Source organism: Piliocolobus tephrosceles, chromosome 10, assembly GCF_002776525.5.
Source record: "Piliocolobus tephrosceles isolate RC106 chromosome 10, ASM277652v3, whole genome shotgun sequence".
In the NCBI taxonomy this organism is placed as follows: Eukaryota; Metazoa; Chordata; class Mammalia; order Primates; family Cercopithecidae; genus Piliocolobus; species Piliocolobus tephrosceles.
In genome coordinates, this window is record NC_045443.1 from 86,942,937 (window position 1) to 86,956,722 (window position 13,786).

The window sequence follows — 13,786 nt, forward strand, 5'->3', positions numbered from 1 at the left end:
TTTTGTTGTTGTTGTTGTTATGAGACCACCTTTCTACAGCAGACTTTGTCACACATAGTATCATTTGTGCTTCAGTCAAACAATGTAGTTGGTAGAATTACAAAATGTTTTCAATGTTTCCAAGTTATAAACTTGATTCCTAGATATTGGTCTTAGAAGTCACACAGAGGCAGTTCTTCTAATTCCAAGTCCATATACTTTTTTTTTCTTTAACCCTGCCTCAAAGTGTGTTCTGAGCTGAAAATTACATATAGTGTAAAGATCCTTAGCTACATCAAAAGGCATAATAGAGCACAGCTGGTAAGATATGTGTTTTATGCAAATGAAAGATATGCTACACACCTTAATTACAGATTCCCTAGTTGTCTAGTGATTGAGTTTAATTTTATTGAATATGGTACTTAACTAAACAGGTAGGCTTTAGATTACGGTGTTAGTTAATTTAAGTATACACTTGTTAAATATCTGTTGTATGTTTGCCCTTGAGGGACACAATGATGACTAAGATATTTCCCCTACCTTCGAGAACTCAGCAATCTAGGGTTGATGAGTCTCATGCTTTAGCATTTCTAATGTTGATTTGGGGGCCCCATTTCCAGAGATGCTGAATCAACATATACAAGGTGGGATCCAGGGCCCTTCTGATGTAACAAGCTCCATAGATGATTACTATGGGAGTCTTGGCTGTCTATGTTGAGAAACACTGCATTAGTCTAGGAGATGATATGTTAAGAGTGTTGATACCAGCAACTTGTCAGCAAACTGTTGCAGGACTCTTAGTTTTGCTATATATTCCCAGTTTAGGTTTGACTTATTTTAAAAGCCTGACAAATATTTTTAAAAATTATTTTAAAATAATGCTGGATACTGGTGGGAATGTAAAATGATGTAGCTCTGTTAAAAAAAAGTTTCAGTTCCTCAAAAAGTTAAACCTAAAATTACCTTATAATCCAGCAATCTCACTGCTAGGTATATCCCATAAGTATTGAAAGCAGAGACTCCAACAGATGCCAGTGTTCAAAGTAAGCATTATTTACAATAGCCAAAAAGTGGATACAATCCAAGTATCCAACAGATGAATGGATAAACAAAATGTGTGTGATATATACATATAAGGAAATATTATCCTGCCATAAAAAGAAATGAAATTCTGATACAAGCTACAACATGGATGAACCTTGAAAACATTTCGCTAAATGAATAAGCCAGACACAAAGGAACATATTGTATGATTCCACTCATATGAGGTACCTAGAATAGGTGAATTTGTAAGGACAGAAAGTAGAATAGAGGTTACTAGGGCTGGGGGTAAGGGAGACTGGGGAATTACTGCTTAATGGGTGCAGAGTTTCTGTTTGGGATGATGAAGTTCTGGAAATAGATAGTGGTGATGTTTGCACAACATTGTGAATGTACTTAATGCCAGTGAATTGTACACCTAAAAATGGGTAAAGTGGTAAATTTCATTACAGATTTTTCACCACAATAATAAAATAATAATACCAGAAGCTGAAGAATAATCAGGACCTCAGGATTACTCATAGCCATGTTGTATCTAATATTGGGCAGAGCAGAAGCAGAAAAAGGAAGAAGTTGGAGATTTAGAAACTAGCTCAAAAGAAAAAACAGTATAGATTTTTATTTAACTGTTTTAGTAAAAGTTTAGTTTTTACTTTTTTTCTCAATTATCAAGAAACATGTTTTAAATTTAAAAGATGGGAGGGAAACTACCTATTACTCCTATCACCTAACGTTTATCTTAAAAAATTTGTCACCTACTAATATGGTTTGGATTTGTGTCCCCACCGAAATCTCACGTAGGATTGTAATCCCCAGTGTTGGAAGAGGGGCCTGGTGTGAGGTGATTGGATCACGGGGGTGGATTTCCCCCTTGCTGTTCTGAGTGAGTTATCATGAGATCTGGTTGTTTAAAAGTGTGTAGCATTTCCCCCTTTGCTCTTTTCCTCCTGCTCCAGCCATGTAGGATGTGCCTGCTTCCCCTTTGCCTTTCACCATGATTGTAAGTTTCCTGAGGCCTCCCCAGCTATACTTCCTGTACAACCTGCAGAACCATGAACCAATTAAACCTCTGCTTTGTAAACTACCTGGTCTCAGGTAGTTCTGTATAGCAACATGAGAATGGACTAATATACCTACCTATGTTTTCACTACATGCTAGGACTTTTCTAAGTACCTTACAGATTTTGACATTTAGTAATCATAACAATCTTATTAGAGATGTGCTATTATTACCATTTCCATTTTATAGATGAGTAAATTGATATGCAGAGACATTAAGTTACTTGCCCAGGGTGCACTGCTAGCTAGGAAGTGGCAGAGTTGAGATTTTTAGACACTCGTAGTCTGCCTCCAGAATCCACTCTCTTAATCACTGTCATGACTTTTGTGTGATTGCAGATGTATTATAAATGTATAAAACATTGCATTTTTGCCAAGATTTTAATAATAAGTTTTATAAAATGAAAGTAATATCTCCTTTATTTTCATTCCACTGTCCTCACTTATTACTCTAAACTGCCCTTCCCATTGTTCTTTTCCATAGTTGATTTTGTTCTTTTCTGCTTTTCTTCACCTTTGCAAATAGTGAAAGCTCAGAGGTAGAAATTTGGAAATGTGGTCTAAGTTGGGGAAATATTTTCTAACCTCAAGCCTAATTCCACTTGCTACAATGATTATTTAGACCTCTCTGGATTGCAACCTAATCATTTATATGGGTGGGAGCGACAAGCAGGATCAGTATTTAAAAACCTACAAGATTTTACTGCAGGCCAGGTAGGACAAACCGACCTCTAATTAGCCCTTCTTTTCCAGTTCCCCCAAAACAGAAATTGAATTTATTTACTTGGGCATTATAAAGAGTTGTTTTTATTTTAGCACTGGTTCTTCCTTGGTCTTCAAATTTGGAAATTCAGCGTAGTACAAAAGTGCCATCTACTGTTCACCTTACTATATAGCACTTGGAGTGAACATACTTTGAGCCTGTTTATAGGCAGTGGAACTCCCTTATTGATACACTTCCTTCAAAGTATAGGAGAGCACATGGAAAAGTACAAGATGGGTTTGAATCAATAATGCATTGCACTTTTGAAAACTGCATGATTCATTTAAGTCAACATTCAGTCTCCAAGTCCTATCAACTACATCCTCAACATACATATATATATATATGATGGGCTCCCTAGACTGGCCTTGAACTCCTGAGCTCAAGTGATCCTCCTGCAGCAGCCTCCCAGGTAGCTGGGATTACAGGCATGCTCCTCACCATATGTTTTATCTTCCTATCTTTCTGTCCAATGGCTCCTGTCACTCCACAGACCCTGCCTTCTGCCTTCTAGAATATTTCAGTAACACCAACTTGCTTTCTAACTTCAAAATTTCTCCCCTCCACCTGTCCACCCTGCATTTACCAACAAATAACATAAGATTCACCGGGGTAGCTTGCTAAAAGTAAAGATTTTTAGGCCTCACCCCAGAGGTTTTGATTTAGAAGGTCTAGTGTGAATACTAGAAATCTGTTTTCAAACAAGCTTTCTAGGTGATTATAATATGCATCAACATTTGGGAACCACTGGCATATCGTGCCATAGATCTTCTTTAAAATGCATTTTAAGTTCACTTTTCAATGCCTCAAACCAAGTCCTGTTTTATATCTAACCACTCATCTCCCCTGGGCCAGTCCTTAAGCCATTGCAGTTAACTACACACGTCCACCCTTTGGAGCCTTTGCTAGAGCTGTTTCTGTACTCGTGAATGCCTGTGCTACTCTCTTGTTCCAACTTATACACAAAGAAATGTATCTCAGGACGATATGTTTATGTGAAATCCTCTTTCTCTGAACCTATTTCTCCTTATAAAAATACAACTTACTATTTTTCCTTTGGGTCCTGATGGTATGCAAGTTAGAGTTCTACTTAGCACTATTTTATGTTGCGACATTTACATCCACATTATGTTTATATGTCTACCAGCACTTACCATAGTGAAAGGTCAGTAAAGATAAGAACTGTGTTCTACACATTTTAGTATCACTCTATAAGCATCATAATCTGTGACACATAGTAGAGGCACAATAAATATTTTCTGCATTGATTGAAAGCGGACATTGTGGCTGGTCAGCTCTATATTTACTGAAAAAGTCTACAAAATAAATAGAAAACATGATCATTGTCCTCCAATAATTTAAAGTATTTTGTAATTTTATTGATACACTCTATTTGTACATTATGGGGTACATGTGAAATTTTGTTGCATGCATAGAATGTATAATGGTCAAGTCAGGGCATTTAGGGTATCCATCACCTGAGGATTTATCATTTCTATATGTCAGGTACATTTCAAATTGTCTTTTCTAGCCATTTTAGTACAGTGCATTATTGTTGTCTATAGTCACCTGATTCTGCTATCAAATATTAGAACTTATTTCTTCTATGTAACTGTATGATTGTACCTTTTAACCAACCTCTCTTCATTTCCCCCCTCCCACCCACACATCCTTCCCATTCTCTGGGAGAAAGAGAATCTACCATTCCACTCTCTATCTTCATGTGATCAACTTTTTTAGCTCTTAGATATGAATGAGAACATGTAATGTTTATCTTCCTGTGCCTGGCTTATTTCACTTAACATAGTGTTCTCCAGTTTTATTCATGTTCTTGCAAATTACATGATTTCATTCTTTTTCATTGTTGAATAGTATTCCATTATATATATACACACACACACACACACATATATATATAATTTATATCACATTTTCTGTATCCATTCATACATTGATGGGGATGCTTAGGTCAAACAGCTTAGAATCTAAATAGGGAAATAGGACTCACCACATGAAACAATCAATGAAAGTTATATGAAGCAGTAGGTCAATCATAACCATGGGAATGTTACAAAATATCTGTATAATCATATTATTGTATTTCAATAGTGTCAAATGTACTTAAGACATTTGATTGGTCTTTGGAAATGTTTTTGTATCAGGAAAGACTTACAGGGGAAGAAGGACTTCAATTGTGATTTTTTTAAAGTGGTAGAATTAGTGGGTTAATAGTTGCCAGAGACTGGGGGAGGAAAGAATGGGGAGGGATTACGATGAAAATGTTCTGGAATTAGTGGTGGTAGGTTTACAACTTGAAAGTACTAAAGACTACTGATTTTTACATTTAAAGCCACTAGATCAATGGTTCTCAAACTTTAGCGGGCATCAGAATCATCCAAAGGACTTGTTATAATGCAGATTCTACTCCAGAGCTTCTGTTTCAGTCTGTCTGGAATGGGGTGCAATAATTTACATTTATAGTAAATACAGATTCCTAGGTGTGATGCTTATGCTGCCAATGAACCATCCTGTAACAGTCAGCAGAGTAAACAAAAAGGTAGTAAGGAGAAACACAGAAAGTAGAATGGGCCGGGCACGGTGGCTCACGCGGTGGCTCCCAGCACTTTGGGAGGCCGAGGTGGGCGAATCACCTGAGGTCAGGAGTTCGAGACCAGCCTGGCCAACATGACGAAACCCCATCTCTACTAAAAATACAAATATTAGCTGGGCGCAGTAGTGGGCACCTGTAATCCCAGCTATTCAGGAGGCTGAGGCAGGAGAATCGCTTGACCCCGGGAAGCAGAGGTTGCAGTGAGCGGAGATCATGCCATTGTACTCCAGCCTGGGTGACAGAGCGAGACTCCATCTCAAAAAAAAAAAAAAAAAGGAAAGTGGAATGGTGTTTACCATTTGCCAGGGGCTGCGGGGAGAGAAGACGAGGAATTATTGTTCAATAGGTGTGTGGAGTTTCAGTTTGTGAAACTGAAAAAGTTCTGGAGGTGGACGGTGGTGATGGTTACAAAACAATGTGAATATACGTCATATCATTGAACTATACACACTTATAAATGGTTAAATGGTAAATGTTATGTGTATGTTATTTCAATGAAGAAAATAGGGGTAAAGTGTTGAAAGAATGCACATTAGTAAAGGCATCACAGTCATGGGATGAACTTCAGTACAGTGGAAGCCTGGTTCCTTACAAGACCGTACTAGTACTTGGCTCAGGGGTTGGGGATCCCTGTCCGAGACCACTCTTTGCTGTGGCTCTCCCTTCCAGTCATTTTCTATCCCATTATTGTGTTTTACTTTCTTCATAGCCCTTGCTAGTTCCTCTGCCATGGATGCTCTTCCCCCAAATGGAAGGCGCTGCAAGAATTGATAGATTCTGGCATTATTGAAGTAGCAGCAGTAGAAACATAAAGAGATACTTGTTTGGGTATGGCGTAATTAAAATGAGCAGGGGAAGGGGGGCAGGAAAAAAAAAAAAAACAAAAAACACTTAGATGCTGTCCTTGGTCCTGAACCAACAGTACCTGGTGAATGGCTATCTTACATATTCTAAGAATCTGGTAACTTATCTTCTAGGGCTTAGACTTTCATTTTTACCTTTTTACCAAAAAAAAAAAAAAAAATGCAGTAGCTTTTAGTGTCTCCAAAAAATGTCAAATCATGGTAATAATTTACAATTTACCTAGCCAATTCCTTTTATTTTGACAGTTGTAATAGGTTTCTACTTACTTTTCCCACTAGAAAGAAAAGAGGGTACATTCCCCCATTCCCTCTCCATCTCAATCCTAAGATTATGCATTTGAAGGTCAGTTTATGTGAAGCATCACTCAGACCTTCCAAGTGACTATGATGAGAGAGATGAGGGCAAGATGGAATTGATGATGGCTAGCAGGTATTGACTAAGATGTTACTCCTCAAAGAGGCTTCCCAGAGTCCCCAACCTTTTTAGCACCAGGGATCAGTTTCATGGAAGACGATTTTTCCATAGACAGGGGAATGGAGGTGAGGGATGGTTTCAGGATAAAACTGTTCCAGCTCCGATCATCAGGCATTAGATTCTCATAAGGAACACACAACCTAGATCCCTGCATGTGCTTTTCACAATAGGGTTCATGCTTCTATGAGAATCTAACACCTCTGCTGATCTGACAGGAGGCAGAGCTCAGGCCTTAATGCTGGCTTCCTCGCCTGCTGCTCACCTCCTGCTGTCCAGCCTCGTTCCTAATAGGCTATGGACCAGTACCGGGTACATGGCCCAGGGGTTGGGGATCCCTGTCCTAGACCACTCTATTTGCTGTGGCTCTGCCTTCCAGCCATTTTCTATCCCATTACTGTGTTATACTTTTTTCACAACCCTTGCTAGTTCCTCTGCCATGAATGCTCTTCTCCCTAATCTTTTCAAGACTCACTTCTTTCACTTCACTTAGTTCTTACCACATTTTCAAAATAAGCCCTTCCTTTCATTCTCTGTAACATTAAACTTTCATTTTTCTTCAAACACATATTCCTCCCACCTAAAAAAGGGCAAAAGATTTGATAGACATTTCACCAAAAAAGTATATAAATGGCCAATAAGCACATGAAAAGATGCCCAACATCATTAGGCAATAGGGGAAATATAAATCAACATCACAAAACCTACTTCACACCCACTGTAATAGCTATAATCAAATAGCCAGATAATAGCAAGTGTTGGTGAGGATGTAAAGGAATGGAAACTCTCGTAAGTTGCTGGTGGGAATGTAAAATTATATAGCTGCTTTATACCCAGGAAATGGAATTGCTGAGCCCTATGGTAATTCTTTTGACTTCATGAATTTGGGAGTTCCTTTAAAAGTTAAATAAAGGGTTACCCTATCAGTCAACAATTCCACTCCTAGGTAGGTACCCATGATAATTGAATACATATGTCCACACAAAAACGCAGACATAAATGTTCATAGCAGCATTACTCACAATAGCCAAAAGGGGAAACAATCCAAATGTCTATCAACTGATTAATAGGTAAATAAAAAGTGCTGCATCTATACACATTTATATGCCTGGCAAATAAAAGGAATGAAGTACTGATTCATGCTACAGTGTGGATGAAACTTGAAAACACTATGCTAAGTAAAGAAGCCAGACACAATGTATGATTCCATCCATATAAATGTTCAGAATAGCCAAATACATAGCAACAGAATATGGATTGTTTGCCAGGGACTGGCTTCTTGTTGGGGTGATGAAATATTCTGGAATTAGATAGTGGCGACAGTTCTGCAACTTGATAAATGTACTAATAAACCACTGATTTTTATACTTAAAAGGTACTTTTTCTTTAAAAAAGCAAGCATAAACAACCACTTATCTCTCCCTGAAATATACATTCTCTATGAGTAATCCCCATGAGAATGAGGGCAAAACCCGCAGAGGGAGTATGTCAGAACCACTTGTGGGACCATCACCAGGATATAAACTCCGTGAGGGCAGAGACATTCTCTTGTTAATCTACCATATGTCAGAACAGTGACTGGCACATAGTAGGCACCCAATAAAATGTTGTGACTTAATGAGGGAATAAAAGAGGAAGAGATAATATCTGTGTGAAATAGAGAATTTTTTAAAATCTTAAAATTCTTCACTGTGTATTACAATAGAGTTGTGATTTTAGTAGAAAGAAATCAGATTCTTTTAAAGATTGGTTCTTCTATCTAAAAAGAAAATTCCAAATCTGAACAATTTCTAACATAATATATGAATATATTTTAAACTTGGCCACCCTAGGGTTTCTTCTCAGTTATAAAAACTACTGTAGTTTACTCCATTTCGTGTGTTTTTTTTTTTTTTTTTTTTTTTTTTTTGACAGTCTTGCTCTGTCACCAAGCTGGAGTGCAGTGGTGTGATTTCGGCTCACTGCAACCTCCACCTCCCGGGTTCAAGCTATTCTCTGCCTCAGCCTCCCAAGTAGCTGGGGCTACAGGTGCACACCACCACACCCAGCCAGTTTTTGTATTTTTCAGTAGAGACGGGGTTTCACCATGTTCGCCAGGATGGTCTTGATCTCTTGACCTCGTGATCCGCCCACCTCAGCCTCCCAAAGTGTTGGAATTTCAGGCATGAGCCACCGTGCCCAGCCCTCCATTTAGTGATCTTATACAGAGCCATTTTCATTGTATTTATATTATTGAAAAAACAGCTTTTATTCTATAACCTTGTAATCTTGCTCACTAATTGCTGGCCCACTGACTGAAACAAGTCCACTGATACGTTTTGTTTGGTCATTAATGTGTTCAAACATTCTTTAAAATTTAAACTCCTATAGATGAGCCAAATATTCAATTTGACTCACTACACTTCCTTCTGTTATTTTTGTACACGGTCTGATTCACAGGCCTAAATGATCTCCCTGGCCCTTTGTATCAGTCACGAAGGTCTAAGTTATACTGCTGAAACAACCCCAAAATCTCAGTGGCTTAAAACAAGGAAGCCTTCTATTTTCTGCTCACATTATGTTGGCATCAGAAGTCAACTAAGGGCTCAACTCTCAGGTCCTTGTTATCCTCACTTCAGGACATAGGCTGTCAGCAAAGCCACTATCAGAAACATTACTGGTGACTGGCAGCTGGAAAAGAGAGCAGATGACTCCTACAATGGCTTTCTAAGATTTCCTTGACCAAGGAAAGTCACATATCTAGTAGAGAAATATAATTCTCCCACACGAAGAAAGTTGTGGAAAGTTATACAGTCTAACACTTGGAGGAATTTGGATTGAATATTGAATGCAGTTCATGCCTTTTAATAACTTGGCAATATCAAGACCTTTTCTACATGAAAATTAAGAAATGTGTGTCAGTTTTTCAGGCATTTTTATGCCTCAACACACATGAAGGTTCATGCACTCAGAGCTTTGATTCTCAGTTGAGGCCAGGCACCCCTGGATGAAGCGAGTGATGGGTCATAATCTTTATTTTGTTTCGGGGATAGAGATTGAAGGCAGAAAACATAGGTTTGAGTGTTTTTTTAAATTTATTTTTATTTTTAAGTTATTTTAGAAATGGAGTCTTACTATGTTGGCCAGGCTGGAGTGCAGTGTCTATCCACAGGTGCTGTCATAGCACATTGTGGCCTTGAACTTCTGGGCTCAAATGATCCCCCTACTTCAGCCTCTGGTGTACCTCGGACTACAGACACGAACCACCATGCCCGGCTTGAGATTTTATTCTATTTTTAAATAAAGGCCCCACAGGTGATTCTGGCATACTGCTCCAAGATGTTGTGTCCTCATTCTCACAAGGATTACTGATTTAGAGACTCACAGCTTTCTGAGAATGCACAGATTCAGATAAATAACTAAAGATCAGAATGAAAACATTACAACCCAGACATCAATGATCAGTAAAGGATTCAGCTATGCTGTTAGTGAAAAAGTTAAGTACTAGCACGTTTTCAAGTTAAGATGAATAAGTAATTGAGAAAAGAGAGGAGACTGGAAATTTCCATTAATTTCCATAAAATAAGTGACATTCATTTTAGAATTTAGCACCACAGAGGTAATGTAGATATTATTACCATCTCCTGCCTGAAAGATAGTGTTTATTGCAAGTTAGAGCTATATCCCTCCATCTCCTGAACTTCCTAAGGGTTAGGTAAACACTCTTATCAAAAGGGGGAGAAGAGACACAGGTCAGAGGGCGGTATTGTGGTGTCTTTGCTTCTCCAGCCTTACAGACCTAGTCTGAGTCTCATGGAGAGAAAGGACTCAGGAAGCAGCTGGATTTTAAATTGAGCTTGGTGAGACAGTTGGGCACAGGCTGCTATGCTTGTGTAACCTGGAGGCAAAGTAGGAAACAGACTGGCAGAGGATTCATCCTTCTTCTAGGTCTGCATAGACCAGAGCATGGTGTGGACACAGTGAAGACTGCAAAGACTTACCTTGCTGGATTGTGGTGAACTACCCAATTCAACAGAGTAATTTAAACTAATGATTCTCAACCAGGGACAAGTTTTCCCACATGGGACATTTGGCAATGTCTAGAGACACTTATGTTTATCACAACTAAGAGTGTAGGTGTTACTGGCATCTGGTGGATAGAGATCAGGGATGCTGCTAAACATCCTACAATGCACAGAACAGCCTCCACAACAAAGAATCAACTGCAAATGTCAATAATGCTGATGTGAGAAACCCATATTTAAATTAAAGCACTTAGTATACTGCCTGGCATTTGTTAAATGCTTAATAAATGTTGATTCACCATGGGTTGATCTCCTGGTGTCCATAAGGTTTTAAATAATTGTCAGTACCCTAAAATGAACCATATATAGTATACCAAGATTTTTCCATTACAAGATGTACTTTCTAAATATCACTTTTTAAATTTCTTGAATTGGTACGAAATGTAATAATTGATATATTTTCCCTTAAGAAGCTGTTATCAAATCATGGTGCATATCAGTTGATGGCATCTTAAAGTCCTGAAAAAGGGCCAGGAGCTGTGGCTCATATCTGGAATCCCAGCACTTTGGGAAGCGAGGCAGGCCTCACTTGAGGCCAGGAATTCAAGACTAAGCTGGCCAACGCAGCAAAACCCCATCTCTACTAAAAATACAAAAAATTAATCAGGCGTGGTGGCGTGCACCTGTAGTCCCAGCTACTCGGGAGGCTGAGGCATGAGAATCAATTGAACCCAGGAGGTGGAAGTTGCAGTGAGCTGAGATGGTGAGATGGTGCCACTGCACTCCACCTTAGGTGACAGAGTGAGATTCTGTAAAAAAAAAAAAAAAAAAAAAAAAAAAAAGCCTCCTGAAAAAGCTAAGCTTCTAGGCCTTTATTACCTGTATTAGAACAGGTGTTTTTGAAATACTACCTGGGAATGTGATAAAGTAACCTATTTGTATATTAGCTGACTTATATTCAGAACAAAAGAAAATAAAAAACATTAACTTTGGTAGAAATCCTAGGCAGCAAGCATTTCTCCTTTCTTTTAGAGATGAGAAACCAAAGGTCCATGAAGGCTTATTGACTGGCTCAACTCTATGCAACTAGTCAGCAGCAAAGCCACACCTGCAAGTCAAGGGTCCAGAATTCCAGCTCAGGTCTGTTCCTCAGATAACTGCAAATGTGTACTCTTTATTCAAGTTGTGCTCAGCAAGAGGTTGTTACTCTTTATTCATCTATGTGACTAGTGATATTTTCTATGGAATACGATTTGGGTCCTCAGGCTATGTTTATATAATCATTCCATCAATGTTATTGAACATCTTACTATGGGCCAGGTAGTATGTTAGGTGTTGTACTTATAAAGATAAATAAAAATGGCTACAAGGGTGAAAAGCTCACTTACCTTCTAGGCCCAAGTGGATAACAAAACTGATTGAGTTGCAGTTGCCAGATACAATATAGGGTGCCCTAACTGAATTGCATGAATTGCATCGGACCTACTTATACTAAAAAATAAAAATAAAATTGTTGTTTATCTGATCTTCACATTTAAACAGGCTTCTTGCATTCATATTTGCTAAATGCGGCAACCCTAACTAGCTGGGAACTGGGGAGAGCTGGAAAGTACATGCTTTATCTAAAGGGAGCAGCTGCTACCTCCCCTCCCAACCACCTCTCAGGAATCATTGTCACAAGGCATGCAACCCCAGTGAACTCATTGAAATTATCATGATATGCTGGAAATCCAGGACTCTAGTTAAAATCTCCCTAATTTTAAAAGTTGTAAACTGATTTGAAAAAATTTTAAAGACTATATGGGCCAAAGGAAAAAAAAGAAAATAATGTCTGTGGATTTTGATGGTGTTTAAACTTCCAAAATAAGACTTATCTTTCTCACCCAAATGTGGAACCAGTTGAGCCATACAGGTTTCAGGCAGATTAAGGTCAAAATGTCAGCTTCAGTACTGATGATGTAACCATAAAGGATTTGGCTTAAGTGTACAACCAAATAGGCTTGCTAGAAAGCTCCCGAATTGAACTAACCATCCTCCCCACAAATCCAGACCTTCACCCCAGCAAGGTAGAGCTAACCCTCCAGTCAAGACAGCAAACTAGAATATTCCCCTCCTTGCAGATAACACAAGTATGAAGAGAAGGGAGAGCAGCAAAGGCTGAGCTGCCTGTGCCTGGTCCCTTCCAGACTTTCCAGATAACTCTGCCCCACAGGAGGACAGGGAAAGCCAAAAGAGAGAAGCCAGGATTGTTAGTCCTGGAAAATGCCTCCATATAGAAACATGAGCCAGAGAATAAATCACTCACCTCTCCAACCAGTTGGATTTGGTCCATGAGTTCCTAGTTTTGTTCATCTGACTCAGTCCCTGACTTTTAAAGTCAACTGCATCAATATGCTGCCAGTACTTTGATGAACATCTATACAGGATCCATCTTTACAGCAGTGAATTCCACATGGGGTAAAGTATGCATGTAGGTTAGGATGCTATAGAGGGACTCTGTCTGTTTTCTGTCTGTTTCTGCTAAGGCCTCCACACATTAGATGGTCTGTACTCTTTGTTCTATGGGAAGGGCTAGAATACCTAAATGGGACTTTCAAGGAGGGGGCAACAAACCAGTTTTGTGGCTCTCAGCAAACATCCATCTCAAAGGTGAGTTTGGAAATAATGGAGAGTATGTCAGTGTGTTTGTGTCTCAGGCCTACTTCCCACGCCTATGGGGGAAGGGTGGGACTTATCTCTCTCTTCCCTCAAGCCTGCTAAGAGGAGATTAGACTATATTCGAGATAAGTACCTTGAGCACAGTGACAGCCTTGCAGCTCATGCCTGTGAAATCAAAAGGCAAGAGGCTGCGGCTGACTGAGTGCTCTGAGGGCAGAGAGAAAAGACCAGACTGCTCTTGGAACAGACTGTTCTCCCACTGATGATGGGGACAAAGATGCATGAGTGTATCTCCAGGACTGGATGTGAGCTGCATGGGAGAAAAAGAGTGCAGGC

General features: G+C 39.1%; 1 protein-coding gene across 5 annotated transcripts in view; it reads right to left on the bottom strand.

The window, feature by feature from the left end:
* POC1B (POC1 centriolar protein B) overlaps positions 1 to 13,445 on the bottom strand; it is a 199,705-nt gene extending 186,260 nt beyond the window's left edge. For 4 of the 5 annotated variants that reach the window (XM_023222740.3, XM_023222405.3, XM_023222272.3 and 1 more), the window contains exon 1: positions 13,098 to 13,445. In XM_023222740.3, coding sequence (XP_023078508.1) covers positions 13,098 to 13,124 — 27 coding nt within the window. In that variant the 5' untranslated portion in view covers positions 13,125 to 13,445. The remainder of the gene's footprint in view (positions 1 to 13,097) is intronic. The other variant, XM_023222453.3, reaches the window with a different exon arrangement.
* Between the last annotated feature and the right edge of the window lie 341 nt (positions 13,446 to 13,786).